General features: G+C 42.2%; 1 protein-coding gene across 4 annotated transcripts; it reads left to right on the top strand.

Moving 5' to 3' along the window:
- Positions 1-3,293: 3,293 nt before the first annotated feature.
- On the top strand, positions 3,294-14,151 carry scdb (stearoyl-CoA desaturase b). Of its 4 annotated transcripts, none has more exons than XM_014155112.3 (6): positions 3,294-3,603; positions 3,840-4,114; positions 5,198-5,328; positions 6,477-6,682; positions 10,210-10,442; positions 11,677-14,151. In XM_014155112.3, the coding sequence occupies exons 2-6, from the start codon at positions 3,889-3,891 to the stop codon at positions 11,874-11,876; spliced, it is 996 nt and encodes a 331-aa protein (XP_014010587.1). In that variant the 5' UTR covers positions 3,294-3,603; positions 3,840-3,888; the 3' UTR covers positions 11,877-14,151. The 4 variants fall into 4 exon arrangements, with proteins under 4 accessions (XP_014010587.1, XP_014010589.1, XP_014010588.1 ...); XM_014155114.3 differs by having other exon boundaries at positions 3,323-3,571; XM_014155113.3 differs by having other exon boundaries at positions 3,347-3,603; positions 3,845-4,114.
- Positions 14,152-17,394: the final 3,243 nt, after the last annotated feature.

Raw genomic sequence — 17,394 nt, forward strand, 5'->3', positions numbered from 1 at the left:
CACAGAGGAGCTCTCCCTACCTCTTTCATTACACTACGATCAGAGCCGGCTGCAGACAATGATCAGCTAGGAAAACATTTCAACATTTTGATGCCATTTTTATAATTATATAAAATATACAGTATGCAACTCATTTTCAACCAACAGGTGTCTGTGCCAATGCACCACACAACCAATAAACAAACCATACCGACTTCGGGCACTTCAATATCATGGTTTGCGTTTTCAACACCACAATAAATAGACTATGTCAATCTCGACAAACAGAAAATACATCACTCCCTATCTTGTAGGCTTACCCAGTATCGAAGGCTTGGCTTGACAATCTCCGAATGTCATTCAAATTTTTTATGTTTTGTAACAGATGACTCTTACCATTCATCATTTGGCCGCTGCACAGTTTGAATTGATTGATTGATTTTATTTGTCAGTTCAAAAAATACATATACACAAATATTTTTAGAAGTGTACCGGGATTGCACAATAAAGTCGGGAACTTATTTCCATTGTGGTCCCTGTTTTTTTTTTTTACATAAATACCATTACATAGATACAGACACAACAAGGGATGTCGGCCAAATGAGCCACATTTACGTGTCCTTAAAAACAGTTATAACAAATTACAAAAAACACTATTCCTTGTGTTTCGATGTGTAGCATATGCATTACTTTATAGTCTGTTTCAATGTGTTTTTGTATACTTTCCTAAAATAATAATTGTCCACCTCACGGTTCAGCTGTCAGAGATTTAAGCACTACATGTATCAGAGCATTGCATGCATAGGCCTATAGGCTATGATATTCATATTTTTTGAAATATATACTGTGTATATAGTCTATATAAAGGAAGAGAAGCATAGGCCTAACCCCAGAGAGATAGAGAGAGATAGAGACATGCGGTGGCATGCTACGGCACTGACATGCATTTCTTTATGTCAGATGGCTACTACGTCTTCTATACAGATATAGACGTACAGGAGGCTAATTTGTACATTTTCTCTCAGAATATTTTGTATAAAGATAAGCATTATATTGTTAGATTATAGGAGTAACTCTGGTAGGCCTAAAACAGACTTCCTCATATCAAGTTCAACTGTCGGAGTCAGTTGAGCAGAAGAGCATATGGAAACCAGGGACAAAACGCACTACCCTCCCCTGTGCCCCCCAAAAAACACACTACCCTCCCATGTGCCCCCCAAAAAACACACTACCCTCCCCTGTGCCCCCCAAAAAACACACAACCCTCCCCTGTGCCCCCCAAAAAACACACTACCCTCCCCTGTGCCCCCCCAAAACACACTACCCTCCCCTGTGCAACCCAAAAAACACACAACCCTCCCCTGTGCCCCCCAAAAAACACACTACCCTCCCCTGTGCCCCCCAAAAAACACACAACCCTCCCCTGTGCCCCCCAAAAAACACACCACCCTCCCCTGTGCCCCCCAAAAAACACACCACCCTCCCCTGTGCCCCCCAAAAAACACACAACCCTCCCCTGTGCCCCCCAAAAAACACACTACCCTCCCCTGTGCCCCCCCAAAACACACTACCCTCCCCTGTGCCCCCCAAAAAACACACAACCCTCCCCTGTGTCCCCCCAAAAACACACTACCCTACCCTGTGCCCCCCAAAAATGCACTACCCTCCCCTGTGCCCCCCAAAAAACACACTACCCTCCCCTGTGCCCCCCCAAAAACACACTACCCTCCCCTGTGCCCCCCAAAAAACACACCACCCTCCCCTGTGCCCCCCAAAAAACACACTACCCTCCCCTGTGCCCCCCAAAAAACACACTACCCTCCCCTGTGCCCCCCCAAAAACACACCACCCTCCCCTGTGCCCCCCAAAAAACACACCACCCTCCCCTGTGCCCCCCAAAAAACACACTACCCTCCCCTGTGCCCCCCAAAAAACACACCACCCTCCCCTGTGCCCCCAAAAAACACACAACCCTCCCCTGTGCCCCCCAAAAAACACACTACCCTCCCCTGTGCCCCCCCAAAACACACAACCCTCCCCTGTTATCCCCAAAAAACACACAACCCTCCCCTGTGCCCCCCAAAAAACACACTACCCTCCCCTGTGCCCCCCAAAAAACACACAACCCTCCCCTGTGCCCCCCAAAAAACACACAACCCTCCCCTGTGCCCCCCAAAAAACACACCACCCTCCCCTGTGCCCCCCAAAAAACACACCACCCTCCCCTGTGCCCCCAAAAAACACACAACCCTCCCCTGTGCCCCCCAAAAAACACACTACCCTCCCCTGTGCCCCCCCAAAACACACTACCCTCCCCTGTGCCCCCCAAAAAACACACAACCCTCCCCTGTGTCCCCCCAAAAACACACTACCCTACCCTGTGCCCCCCAAAAATGCACTACCCTCCCCTGTGCCCCCCAAAAAACACACTACCCTCCCCTGTGCCCCCCCAAAAACACACTACCCTCCCCTGTGCCCCCCAAAAAACACACCACCCTCCCCTGTGCCCCCCAAAAAACACACTACCCTCCCCTGTGCCCCCCAAAAAACACACTACCCTCCCCTGTGCCCCCCCAAAAACACACAACCCTCCTCAAAGCAAAAAAAAAAAATGGGTCCCCTATTTTGGACCACCCCTCCCCCAATAATTTGTATCTGTCCCTAAGATCCCTCCCAATGTGTTCTCCAATCTCATAAAACATTTTAGAAAAAGGTTCAGTGCTGTTATCATAGCAAGGTTAGGTATTAAAAGGTACTGACAACGGGTGCCAGTAATGTTGACCCCTATCTGCCAATGATTTCAGACCCCACTGTATATGAGTTTATATTAATCGTTTTTATACTCACAGAATATAACACAGAATGAGTAACATTATAACAGAAAATACCCATCACCCTTTGGCCTCGCTCTTTTGATTCAAGTGATTCAGGAGTGTCAAAAGGACAAGCTCTACCTTGAATAATGAACATTTGGAATATGTATATGAGATTATATTCATAGTTATTACTTTCTGCAATATTATATTAAGTAGGCCTAGCCTATATTTCTAGTGATGTGATGAATCATAATGTTGGAATGTATTATTCAACTCCCATCACCCCACATCCTCTCCATGAACAACAAAATGCAATTTTCCTTATTGTAATGACCAATTTATGGAAAGGTTACTGCTGGGCACTGACTTTGGAAAGGTGGTGTCTGTCTATCGAAATAGACAACGCCTATCAAACAAACAGCTATCCGACCATGTTGACACAAGTTGCGTAATTTGTGATCACATAAATTAACATGAGTGCGACTGTAAAGAAACAAACAAAAAAGGGGGGGTGGGGGGTGTTATCTGGATGACTTTCAACATTTCACTGCCAGGGGTTGTAAAATAAACATCAGATACGAAGGCAACCAATGAAACGATTAGGGTAGAAGTGGCATCAAATGCCCCTCGACCAATTGCAGTCTATAAAACGAGGTCTGAAGATGAAACTCAGCAGCAGGTTAGGTAAGCGGAGTCATCACTACGAGTAGAGCAGACGACGCGTTCAATTGTCAAATTTCGCCCGAAGAAGCCATCTCCACGTTGTGCCCCTTTTGGTACATTTTAACGATTCTCTTCATTCCACGCAGTAAGTTATGTATTTGATGCCAGTTGATAGCAAATGATGTGTTCGTTTTAGAGTAGCCTATGCTATCCTAGCATTGCAAACAGTGATGCTTGCCCACCAGGAAATCGAGCACCCACTTTCATCTTGCTGCTAGCACGCACTTTCACAGTGAAGTGCGTGCTCGATTTCCTGGTTGGATGGACCATGATGCCGGTGTTTGTCATGTAAACTGAATAAGCTATCTGTCCTCTTTTAAGTCCAGATCTCATCTCAACACTGGGCACGTTACAGAATTCTACAGCAAAAATGACAGAGACGACAAACCCCAACAAGCAACAAAACGGAGATGCCGTGATGCCAGAAACGTCGACGAGGGATGATGTTTTTGATGATAGTTATAGAGCAAAAGAGGGCCCTAAACCACCGATGAGACTGGTGTGGAGAAACATCATATTAATGTTTTTATTACATATTGGAGCGCTTTATGGACTGATGATCGTGCCCTCCGCGTCGGCCCTGACTCTGGCTTGGAGTAAGTATCACCATTTACTTAATGTGCCATTTTATTCAAATGTTGTTGCACTTATATCGGTTTCTACGCCCTTTTCCTCGTTAAAGTTGTGGGTCTACGCAGCATGGTTTATCTGGTCGACCAACGAGAAGAGAATGTGCTGAGCCGGGTGATGCATTTGTGGAGTAGGCGTTTGGTGGTGTTACACCGACATGTTGCTACTTGCCCGCCCTCCTATAAGAATAGTGTTGAATGTTGGTAAATCTATTTCGGGGCACACCTACTCAATATTTTCCCCATGGAAATAACAAACATACAGTCATAAGGGCCTATTGGGTGACTTCTCTCGTATAGTATAATATGTAGCCTAACAGTTTACGGACCATCTATCTTCAATTGAACGAACAGCTCATAGGCTAGGCCTACTGTTGTGCAGATGGAGAGACTTTTGGAATGTGTGGCCCGAGGCACGTCTGTTCACAATATATTTCTGAATTAGAAAATAGCTGCACCCATCTTTGTTTGCTTGTTTAGACATAGGAAAAAACCTGCAGGGGTTTTAGTTCTGTTTTTGTGAGAATAGATAGACAGAACTCATGACTTGGATTATACTGTAACGAATACTAAACAACCAAAACTGTGTTTCCACTGTTGTCTCTCTCGCTCTAGCTCTCATATGCTGAACTGCATATTATTCCATTGGGCAAGACAAAGAACAATCGGCATTCCAATAGACATTCCATTGTGAGGCTACATGGCACCACAACAGAATGTCTCTTCTTTGCTGCCTGGACCAGTTAGTGGTCCCAGGTCTCACATCCTAAGCAGCCTTGTGTGGCTGCACATAGAAACACATTCAACAGTTTTACAACAACAACAACCCTGAGAGTAGACATGCATGCATACGTACTGCCATTGCCAGTTCCCAACAGAAATAACTCTATAATGACAGAAACTAGGCAGGGATGGGGAACAGGCATGGGACACGATATCCCTTGTAACTACTAGGAGTCAAATGTCTCTGTGTTTCACATGATTCTGTGTGTGTGTGAGCCAGACATGGGTGTCTGTATATCTAGCCTAATCTCTTTTTCTTTCCCCTAGCTGCTTTGTGCTTCTTGCTCAGTGCCCTGGGTATAACTGCGGGGGCCCACCGCCTCTGGAGTCACAAGTCCTACAAAGCCTCCACCCCTCTCCGTGTCTTTCTGGCCCTCGCTAACTCCATGGCCTTTCAGGTAAACAAAGGAAAACTTTATTGAACCCCAGAGAGGATGCAGTATAGGACCCCTACAGGGACAAAAACAGACACAGGCATACACACATCATAAACTTGAAGGCTAAACTTGTGCGAACAACCAACATGGCTCTTCCAAAACGCCAAGGCTCTTTCTCGAGTGTAGCTTCAATTAAAAGGCCTTTATTGTGTTGGCATATCTGTGAGGGAAAGTTAGAAACAGCAGGACAGAGCTAGCAGAGGCTACCGCCAAGTGCCAACGATTTAGCGGCTTTAGCCAGCCTTCATCAACACACGAATACCTATCCAAATTTCGTACAAAATCCCTGTGAAATAGACCCAATTTATTCTAGAAATCTCCAAAATTAGATCTATGAAGGCACCATCACGTGGCCCAATGACAACCTTACAAACTGATGACTTGACTTAATTAAAGAAGTGACCAATGCAATCAGGTTAAGGGTTTGGTTAAAAAAGGTCTATGCCAGTCCCCACCAATAACAACTTAATTAATGAGTGACCCACTGTGCAATATGCTGGTATATAAAGTATGATTGAGTGTTAGCAAATTTCCACTGGAATTAACGATTGCATTTAATCTGAGTGCTGTTGCCTGTATAATCTGCGTTGTGCTGACTGACTGATGCTGCCTGTTTAATCTGATGGTCACCTCTTAATACACATTGTGTATTGAACTGTAATTCTCTACTATATGTTTTCTAGGTTTATAAATGCATAGTATACTGTGTTTAAACCCTCTCTCTGGTGTTGTGCCCATACATATTAATATTAATGTGTTCTGACATCTCAATGTCTTGTAGAATTACAGCATAGAGAGAAACCATGTATTTATCTCTATGGTACAAAGAACAGAAATGGGACAGCACTCCAGTAAATATACTTAAATGTACATTTGTATTGCCGAACATTTCGGGTATGAGCCCTTCAGCTTGCATGACAATCAATGTTAATGGTTCTCTATAGTAGAAAGGCCAAACTGTATATATCAAGCATCTCAGAGTAAGAGTGGTGATCAGGTTCTCCCTCCTACTCTGAGACGCTTGATACACACGGCCCCAGATTCTTGTGGTGTTTTTAGGTTGGATATAAGTGGCTCCTAAACAACCACATCACCATTATTTCTTCCAGAACGACATCTACGAGTGGGCGAGGGACCACCGGGTTCACCACAAGTACTCTGAGACGGATGCCGACCCCCACAATGCAGTGCGGGGCTTTTTCTTCGCTCACATTGGCTGGCTGCTCGTACGCAAGCACCCCGACGTCATCGAGAAGGGCAAGAAGCTGGAGCTGACGGACCTGAAGGCAGATAAAGTCGTCATGTTCCAGAAAAAGTAAGATGCCAGTTTTCCAGTCTATGCCCTGTACCATCCTAGTTCCATGCCTTTCATCTTATATGCCACTTAGCAGACGCGTTTGTCAAAAGTTGATCATGGTAGTGGAAACATTTTTGGATGGGTGGCCCCAGCGGGAATCAAACTTGCGATCTTGGTATTGCAAGCCCCATGCTTTACCAACTGAACCACACAGTATGTTGTCTATCATCTCCTGTAATGAGTTTATTTATGATGCAATGCACATTTCTGTGAAAAAAGATAAAGCGTTATCTTAATACTTAAAGATATTGCTTTAGAGAGATTGCTGCTCCTCAAACGTGATCTTTTGATAAAGCTTGACCTAACAAAGACTATCTCCGTCAGCGTTATTTTATCACCTGTTAACTTTATCAAAAGATAACATTTGGGAGCAGCAAAACAGTGAGCCACATTCCCCTTTTCCATGTATTGGAGCTTGTTCTTGGATGTGCGTAAAACCCTCTACTTTCATAAGAACAGTTATACCCTCAGGCCACCAATTATGAACAGTGTTTATTTGTTTTTGAGGAACTGGATTCTTGTTGTACTTTAAAAAATCTACATACAGTAGCTTGCTGTCACTTTTCAGTTGAAAGTATTTTTTTTAAAGGCCCAATGCAGCTGTTTTTATCTCTCTTTCTGGGTAACAATTAAGTACCTTGCTGTAATAGTTTTCCATTAAAACAGACAAATAGCTTTAACTTCTCTGGGCTGGGTGGGATGTGATCGTCCCACACTATTCAACAGCCAGTGAAATAGCATGGCGCGAAATACAAAACAGCAAAAATGTAATTTCATTTTCTCAAACAATCAACTATTTTACACCGTTTTAAAGATAAGACTCTAGTTAATCTAACCACATTGTCCGATTTCAAAAAGGCTTTACGGCGAAAGCATAACATTAGATTATGTTAGGACATAAACTTCACAAGAAAATCCACACAGCCATTTTCCAAGTGAGGACATTCATCACAAAAAAACAAAATACAGCTAAAATATTCACTAACCTTTGATCTTCATCAGATGGCACTCATAGGACTTCATGTTATACAATACATATATGTTTTGCTCGATAAAGTTCATATTTATATCCAAAGACAGCATTTTACATTGGCGTGTGATGTTCAGAAAATGTATTCCCACCAAAACTTCCAGTGAATGTGCACATCAATTTACAAAAATACTCATAAACGTTGATCAAATTGACCAGTTATTGAAAGAATTATAGATGCACTACTTCTTGACGCAACCGCTTTGTCAGATTTCAAAATAACTTTACGGAGAAAGCACATTGTTCAATATTCTGAGTACATAGCTCAGCCATCGAAGCAAGCTATACAGCTACCCGCGAAGTTCTGGCATCAACAAAACTCTGAATTAGTATTATAAATATTCTCTTAGCTTTGCTGATCTTCGTCAGAATTCATTCTGAGGACTCCTACTTCCACAAGAAATGTTGTTTTTGTTCGAAATACTCCATATTTATGTCCAAATACCTCCGTTTTGTTCGTGCGTTCAGATCACTATCCAAAGGTATAATGCGCTAGCCCAGTACCAGAGACAAAGTCAAATAGTTCCATTACTGTTCGTAGAAACATGTCAAACGTTGTTTACAATCAATCCTTAGGGTATTTTTAACATAAAACTTCGATAATATTCCAACCGGACAATAGCGCGCCCCTCCTTTTTCTTCTGGAATGAATACGCTATCGGGCTCGCGCATCACCAAGTCCTTTGTCTATAGGCAGTCCACTCATTGACTGAGCTCCTATTCTCTGCCCGGTTACAGGAGAATATGGAAACTTTCTGAAGGCTGTTGACAGCCAATGGAAGCCTTAGGAAGTGCAACGTGACCCCACAGACACTGTAGTTTTGATAGGGATTCAAAAGAACTACAATTCTCAGATTTCCACACTTCCTGGTTGGATATTTCTCAGGTTTTTGCCTGCCATATGAGTTCTGTTATACTCAGACACCATTCAAACAGTTTTAGAAACTTCAGTGTTTTCTATCCAGATCTACTAATAATATGCAAATATTTGACTCTGGGCCCGAGTATTAGGCTGTTTACTCTGGGCACGCTTTTCATCCAAAATCGAAAATACTGCCCCCTATACCTTGACAGGTTAACAAACTATTTCTCAGCAAGATTTTTGCTAGGAGTGGTCTAAGTGGGAGGTAACTTAAAACTAGCTGTTATTGGCAGAGCTGTTTGGAACTGTCTATTAACCAATTTACCGGTCTATTATTGGTCTATTAACCAAGCTGAAATTCCCTCCCATGTAAACAGGCTGATAAGAAGGTCCTGTATAGATTATATTTTCAAACAGCAACTATCAGGAAATAACAATGATCAAAATTGTTCACACCTTTAGTGTTAGTTTCATCAGCTGTTGTACAATGTGATACACCACACAGTAAAAATAGAATTTTTGACTGAACTGGGCCTTTTTAAAGGTGTTGGCCCTGCCAAGGCCTTTGGCAGTAACCTTGCTTTGAATCATGCAGTGTTATAGCTAGAAGCCTATTTGCATTCTGGAAAAGTTGTACCAAACCTCCATTGGCAGTGGCACGGCACACAATGTACCACAGAGGGGCAATTTAGCACTCATTGAACACTTGAAAGACCTCTGTATAAAATCCACCATAGAAATCGGTGGTTACAGAATGAATGTCGCATCAAGATTCGGACTGCATGTGACTAGTGATCAGATGATGCCATTGAGTTTTGCATTTCCCCCTCTACCATATATTGTCACTACAAGATAATCAAGCAACCCAAAACCGGTGTGTTCCACATTATTGTACGTGTGTATGTTCTGTGAGACCAGTTACTCATCAATGTTTAGATGTTTTTGAAATCATTGTCTATGCATGACAATATCTAAGGTAAACCAAACTCTTGAGTGCTCCACACAAATGTCTCATTGTTAGGACCAGGTGCTTTCTTGACCATGTGACCAGACATGAGAAACCTATGCCGTAGTTAGCTATACTTCTGTGTATGTTGCATGAGAGTAGCCCCAGTAACTTGACTGTGCTCTCTGCACTGCTGCTCTCTGAACCAGTTCCACATTCTAGTCACGACCACAGGAAGTGGTAGTCTGGGTCGTGATGGTGCTGGTGGCTGATCTTTTGATAAGAGCTGTCATCTCTGCCAGGACCTTGATCAGGCCATACCCACACAAAGTACAGTGACTGGCTGGCCATTGGTCAACTTGCAGCGGGTACTCTTGGATGCAGTCCCAAACTAGTATCACCACAGCTCTTGTAGAAAAGGGTGATTTAACATATGGTGGTAGACACAATCAACTGATCAGAAGATTTTGTCCAAACATGTTTTTTATGTGGTCTGAGAAGTAGGTGTGACGTACCGCGGTTTAGTACCTCTGTTTATGAATCTAGGTGCTTGGTGGTGGTGACTTTTCAGCGTTAGTAACTATGTTTAGATTCAAACAATGTCTCTCTTCTCAGTGTATCTCTAACGTCTCATCTCTGCCCTCTAGGTACTACAAGCTGTCTGTGGTCCTGCTGTGTTTCCTGGTGCCCACGTGGGTGCCCTGGTTCCTGTGGGATGAGTCCCTGTGGGTGGGCTACTTCGTCCCGTGCCTCATGAGGTACGCTCTGGTGCTGAACGCTACCTGGCTGGTCAACTCTGCCGCTCACATGTGGGGCAACCGACCCTACGACCGCAACATCAACCCCAGTGAGAATCGTTTCGTGGCCTTCAGCGCCATCGGTAAGGCCGGATCAGCTTTCTCTTTAAAGGGAGTGAGGGGAGATCCACTCCAGAGTTGCATTTCAATTCCAATTCTCTTCAATGAGGGCAATTTGGCATTGGAATTTGGTTTACTTTGTGAATTTAAATACAATTGACCTCAACCCTGCCACTCTCTCCTTCCTTATTTTTGAGTAGTGTTATTGATAGGATAGGCTTGATGGACAAGTGTGGTGGGAATGGGATTCAATCCCAATATAACAGATAATTTTGCTTATTTTTAACCTAAAGTCTTAATACAAGTAACTTCTTATTTCAAGATATTTTACCCTATAATTAAGGTAAAATATCTTGAAATAAGATTAGTCACTTGCATTAATCCTTTTTTAGGTTACAATAAGTAACATGATCTGTTAATTTAGCTTGGTAAGAAACCCCCCCACACACTTATGTGAATTATCACTCAATATAAACATTTAGGCTTGCTTAGATTGAACTTTTTGCACAGGGGGCAGTGGCTTGTATTTCGCAACCAATCCCGGGCACTATAAAGTATTCTTATAGCATAAGAAAAGTTGGGACCATAGATGGTATAATAAATTAATGCAGGTTTCCCAATTGGCAAATCTGAAATGGCACCCAATTCCCTATATAGTGCAATACTTTTGGCCAGAGCCTTGCCCTCAAAGGAGTATAGACACAGCCAATGACCATTTAAATAATTTTGGTGACCCCACTGCAGTTCACACCCGACTCTGAATACCACTGTGCTACTGTAACCTCTTTTCTGTAGGAGCTGCCTGTTTGTCAGCTGTGAAAATCATGCTTTAGTTGAATAGCTTAAAACAAGTGGGAATTGTAATTGACTATCAACCAAGATTAAACTAATATAGCTCAGATACTTACAACTCTGGATTTAGAGGGCTGCTGTAGTTGGTGCATGTTTGAGTCATCTAATGCTGGTTCTTCAAGTTGGAGACTATAATTAACTTAGTTGAATCATGTGTTTGAGTACTAGGCTAGAACGAAAGCTTCCACACAGCCTCCCACCAAGACTGAAGTTACCCAGCCCTGTTGTGGAACTTCTGTCTCCATGTGCTTTAGTTTACATATCACCTGTACTCTTATCAAATTATGTTTTCAAGCCTATTGGGAGGAAAAGTAACTCTCATAGATGCACAACTATAGCACATCGGCCTGTTGGTCTTAACATTTTTATGAAAAAAAATGTCCTGTCTTGTGTCCTTCCTTCCAGGTGAGGGCTTCCACAACTACCACCACACCTTTCCCTTCGACTACGCCACCAGTGAGTTCGGCGTGAAGTTGAACATCACCACCGCCTTCATAGACCTCATGTGCTTCCTGGGCCTGGCCAAGGACTGCAAGAGGGTGTCCCGCGACCTCATCTCGACCCGCGCCCAGAGAACCGGTGACGGCAGCCACAAGACTGGCTGAGTAATGTTGTCTCAACCGCCTCAAACTGTTACGGACTTGATAAGACCGATACCAGATATGTTAAAACAGGCCAAACCAACGAAAGATGGAAAGAATGTAGCTGTAGTAAATTGCAGCGATGATGATGGAGTTAGTAGTGCTGCACATAGTAGTGATCAGACCATGGTTCATTGATGTTTCATTTCTATATTAGTTAAAAACCTATTCCTGAGTTCCTCAGACTAATATTGGCTTGCAAACGGTCCTAGACCTTTCAGTAAATTGTGTATTTTTTTTATGTTGTGTTTTTTAAATGAATGCTGTGTGAGGTGACTATTAGCCAAAGCGAGCTTATAGTGGCAAGAATGGGCATATTGGCACAGACACTTGAAGAGTCTTGATTAGAGAGTCTTGTTATCTGTGGAATAGCCTGAAGTGTGTGGCGGAGCTAGATGGTGTAATGTGTGAAACATTACACCAACCAAACTACCTGCCTGTGCCATCTGTGCACCAACAATGAAGATGGAAGAACATTAACCTCTAATTTATTCATGTGCTATTATTAATTAACCCTCTGTGGCACTTTTGAAATTGTTAAGTGAAAAAAAAAAAAATGGAGTTTGAGGTTTCTTGACGTTAAGGCGACGCAGGCAAGTTTTGTTTTGATCATGTCGTTTGGTTCAATTCGGACAAAAAATGATCTCTTCGATATGTCAGGATCGATCTCGCAATCAGTCGCGCTTTGCTGATGTTCATTTCATAAGAGTGGAGTAGTCTTAAGTCCTGAGAAGTCTAGCTTTTGTCAAGTTCAAAATTCTAGTTTATTGACGTTTTATTTTATCACGGCACCCAACTTCAGTCTTATTTTACTGTAAGCTGCTGTTGAAACAGCCCTACCTACTTCATAGTCAACGTACTGTTTTAGCTGTCATTATATACCAGACCCTATTCTATATAGGCTGGCATAGAAGTTCACTTCTGCTGCGGCATTACACATGAAAGCACCAGTGGTCTCCTCCTGTCCAAGTTGCTCTTAACAGGAGTCTTTCCTCCTTGCAGAAGAGGATGAAGGAAGTTCTCCAAGTTTCAAATGGCACCCTATTCCCTATATAGTGCACTACTATTGACCAGGGCCCAATGTGGGCTCTGGTCATAGGTAGTGCACTATATAGGGAATAGGGTGCCGTTTGGGACATACATAAGGTCTCGGGGTCATTTGTGTATAATACGATTTATACCTCTGGTGTGGGTGAAGGTGCCTGTGACTTCAGTTGGTGTTTTTTCCCCATCCTGCTTCACAGAGACACCTCTGCACTGAAATGTAGTGAAATGACATACTGATCAGTCTTTATTATACAAAGAAATACTTGTTTGTATTTATTTTTTACTCTTACTGCAGTTGAAATACGAATACGGGACTTCGGTCTCCCTTCTCCAATAGGACAATGTGAAAGAAAGAGGCTTTGAGAGCATTTGCGTACATGTCGTGTCTCGATATCTTGAAGAAAAACATTTTGTCAGGACTCGCCCAAGATGCCTTATGGAAGTAATGTTATGTACTTTGCTTGTAGACATGGCCATGTCTAGAAAAAGATGGATGCAACATAGGGGAGGGAAAGAAAGCGCCAACAATTGATGTCCAACCAAATGAACACTCTAGGAGTGATCGTGAAAAACTATAGGAATTCCACTTTCTAGGAATGAGAGATTTGCTTTGGTACCGGGGTTGTTATTTAATGACTGTCTTAAAATATATATATATATATATATATATATATATATATATATACTTGAAAGAATATCCCAAGATGCAAGAGTATGTATGAGAGAATATCCCAAGATATACAGTATGAGAGCTAGAGTAACGGATAGCACTTATTTAAATTGGAAGTAAAAGGAAAGACCATATGATTTACATCTAGGGATATTCTTTAAAGTATCAGATTCTGATGAGGAATTAGGAATCAATTTTTGCATAATATTTCAACGAATGTTTTGGCTCTGAAGAAACAAGATTCCAGATTAGTTATGAACTCATCAAATTGTAATAATATTTGTCGCACTTTGGTCTACTTTTTTCAGTGCAATTATTTTGTACAGTGTTAACTTCTTGAAGTCTGAATGCCTTAAAAAAACTGCCGCATTTTTTTCAAGGAATGTTTTACCCACTGTATGTACCGTAAATAAACCAAATTTTCTACATGTTGGAAAGTATGTTCTGCTGTCAGTTTTGTTGTAATTCTGTAATCTCTCCGTTCCTAATTGAATAAAAGACATGTCGTTGTCTTAGCATTTACTGGTCCCGTCCCAGCTGCATTGTCTATGTAATTGTTTTGCAAAGTGCCCACCGTAGATCATTAAAAAAATATATTAATTGGGAAATGTTATGAAACGAAAACAAGCGTTTCTTATTTGTACAATTCAGATTAGTCCCTCCCACTTCGGCACATTTGGTTCCTGGTGAATACACCCCTGGTGAAGGTGTGCTGTGTATGCAGCATAATACTGCGTTATTCTCACCACTGCCTAAAGTGATTATAAATTAAAACTCCAGCTATTGTAGAAGACCATTCTCTGACTGGCCTTGTCCCCAGGCAATGGGTGGATGCTGTTTCACTATTCTGTGACCTATTCTCACAATCTCTCTTCCCTTTACTGAATCATGGTATTTTAGACTAGAATATAAACTTTACACTATCATGCAACACCAAGCACAGAAAAATACATAGCACTTGTACAGCTCCTTTGAATGTGGTATTTACCTATCACATTGCTTATTCAAATCCTTAACCTGACCGTAGGCCTCAAACTAAAGGTTTGGTGTATTTAGTCGGTGTGCCTCCTGACAGACGACATGCATACCAGTCGGCCTAAGTGTTTTTCATAACGACTTGAAGTTCTTGTTTGCCGACAGATGTCATCACTTCCTTAAACAGTTGTTTCACGATTGTATGTTGGTCTCCTGGGCTCCCTAGACTGTCATTCAGGTTGAATGCAATTTGCTCTTTCACTCACTCTCCCTCTCCAGCTAACCCGCTCTCACACACATCCTCTGTCTCTCTCTCAGATCGCTCTCTCTCTCTGGACATGATGTGCTTGCTTCCTGTTTCTTCACATTCCTCTAGTTCCTCAGCCACCTGCTGATCAGTTCCATCTTGTGCGGGACGTGCATGACTCACTCACCTATTGAAGCTATCTCATAACGTCAGGCCGTGGGCGCCTGCTATGCATGTTGTCCTCTCCGGCCAACACTGTGAGCAGCAACAAGACACTGCTTCACCGTTTTTATCTGATCCGTTTTATCTGATCGCCGTCTTCTGTGTGTGCCAGAGTCTTGGTTTATCTATGGTATTGTTCTTCAGCCTCTGCTAAATGGGTTCATTTTGGTGCATTGACTGATCGTGAGTTGAATGAACCGTTCTGATAAAGCTTGGGCGCAGACAGCTAAAATACCGGTTTCAGTTTGGCAGTCGGCCAACTTCTCTTCAAAAACGAACATATCTGCACCCCCTACTGGAGAATATATTAGTTTCAAGCCGATAAGAACCACCACTGAAAATGATCTCTCTTCTCAGATCTAAATAAGTCCAACTAAATAGACAGGATAATTATTTTCGCCTGCGTAGCAGTCTGTTCAGCTAACATTCCACTCCTTGTACTATTCCTGAATGGCCAGTTTGTGCCTGGACAGTGAAGAGTTAGCCTATGCAAACATGGTCAGAGTTGAAACTGGCTGACTCTAGTCCAGACCTGGGTTCAAATACTATTTGAAATCTTTCAAAAACTTTGAGCGTTTGCTTTAGTCTGCCTGGAGTGCCAGGGTTTGTACTTTTGAGACTGCTATTGGTTTCATTGCAACAGGCAAGCTCAATCAAGTACAGCTAAAGTATTTGAAATAGTGTTTGATCCCAGGTCTGCTTCAGTCCAGTTGCAGTGGGTGTCCCTACCACAGCAACACAGTCTGTCTGTGAGCTTGCCTCCTTGCCCAATGGTCTGCTGTCAGACTCAGCCCAGCTCCCAGTGACATCACCCCTCTCGCGATTGGCTGCCTGGTGTCAGACCATCCACTGCTCTGCTCTGTGTGTAACACTTGTGTGGTCATCAGGCTGACAGTTTTTGCCTACTGGTAGAATATTAGCCTAGAAAATAGGAAGGCAAACTTTTTATTTTGTTTTCTTTCTTAACAAAACAGGGTGTCTTGCCTACGGCTGGAATATTAGAAAAAAGTAATAATTGCTAACTGTTTCCTTCAATTGTAGTATGATACAATAACACCACAGCAAAGCTTCTGAGGAACTTCTAAGTCAGGTTCTTTATTTTTCTCTTATGTATCCTGATGCCTAGTCACTTCACCCTGCCTTCATGTACATATCTACCTCAAATACCTTATTATTATCTATCCTGATGACTAGTCACTTCACCCTGCCTTCATGTACATATCTACCTCAAATACCTTATCTATCCTGATGCCTAGTCACTTCACCCTGCCTTCATGTACATATCTACCTCAAATACCTTATTATTATCTATCCTGATGCCTAGTCACTTCACCCTGCCTTCATGTACATATCTACCTCAAATACCTTATTATCTATCCTGATGCCTAGTCACTTCACCCTGCCTTCATGTACATATCTACCTCAAATACCTTATTATTATCTATCCTGATGCCTAGTCACTTCACCCTGCCTTCATGTACATATCTACCTCAAATACCTTATCTATCCTGATGCCTAGTCACTTCACCCTGCCTTCATGTACATATCTACCTCAAATACCTTATTATCTATCCTGATGCCTAGTCACTTCACCCTGCCTTCATGTACATATCTACCTCAAATACCTTATTATTATCTATCCTGATGCCTAGTCACTTCACCCTGCCTTCATGTACATATCTACCTCAAATACCTTATTATCTATCCTGATGCCTAGTCACTTCACCCTGCCTTCATGTACATATCTACCTCAAATACCTTATTATTATCTATCCTGATCACTAGTCACTTTACCCTGCCTTCATGTACATATCTACCTTAAATACCTTATTATTATCTATCCTGATGCCTAGTCACTTTACCCTGCCTTCATGTACATATCTACCTCAAATACCTCGTACCTCTGCACATTGATCTGGTACTGGTACTCCCTGTATATAGCTCGATTCTTATGTATTTTATTTGATTCCAATTGTGTTACTATTTTATTTACATTTTTAAACTGCATTGTTGGGAAGGGCTCGTAAGCAAGCATATCCCGGTAAACTTTACACCAGTTGTATTTGGTGCATGTGACAAATAAAATTTGATTTGATTTTCCATTTAGTCACTCAAGTGTAGGTTATATAAATCGATTATTATGAGTGGACTATACTGAAGTGATTTGTTGGACCATTTGATGGGTGTGATGTGTTGGACTGCTCATCACACATTGGGAAGCTATTGGGGCGTGATAATGAGGTCGTGGTCACAAATAAAATCAACCGCTTTAGTTTTTTTTTTTTTGTCCTCAAAAAATGCATTCAAATGGAATGTAGGCA

Source organism: Salmo salar, chromosome 18 (genome assembly GCF_965601325.2).
Source record: "Salmo salar chromosome 18, fSalSal1, whole genome shotgun sequence".
Classification (NCBI taxonomy): Eukaryota; Metazoa; Chordata; class Actinopteri; order Salmoniformes; family Salmonidae; genus Salmo; species Salmo salar.

Bases quoted from the DNA above. Each gene is read 5' to 3' on its own strand.
- scdb (XM_014155112.3), top strand. From the start codon at position 3,889: ATGACAGAGACGACAAACCCCAACAAGCAACAAAACGGAGATGCCGTG. The intron at 5,329-6,476 runs GTAAACAAAGGA...TATTTCTTCCAG, and splicing joins CTAACTCCATGGCCTTTCAG to AACGACATCTACGAGTGGGC. The intron at 10,443-11,676 runs GTAAGGCCGGAT...CCTTCCTTCCAG, and splicing joins CGTGGCCTTCAGCGCCATCG to GTGAGGGCTTCCACAACTAC.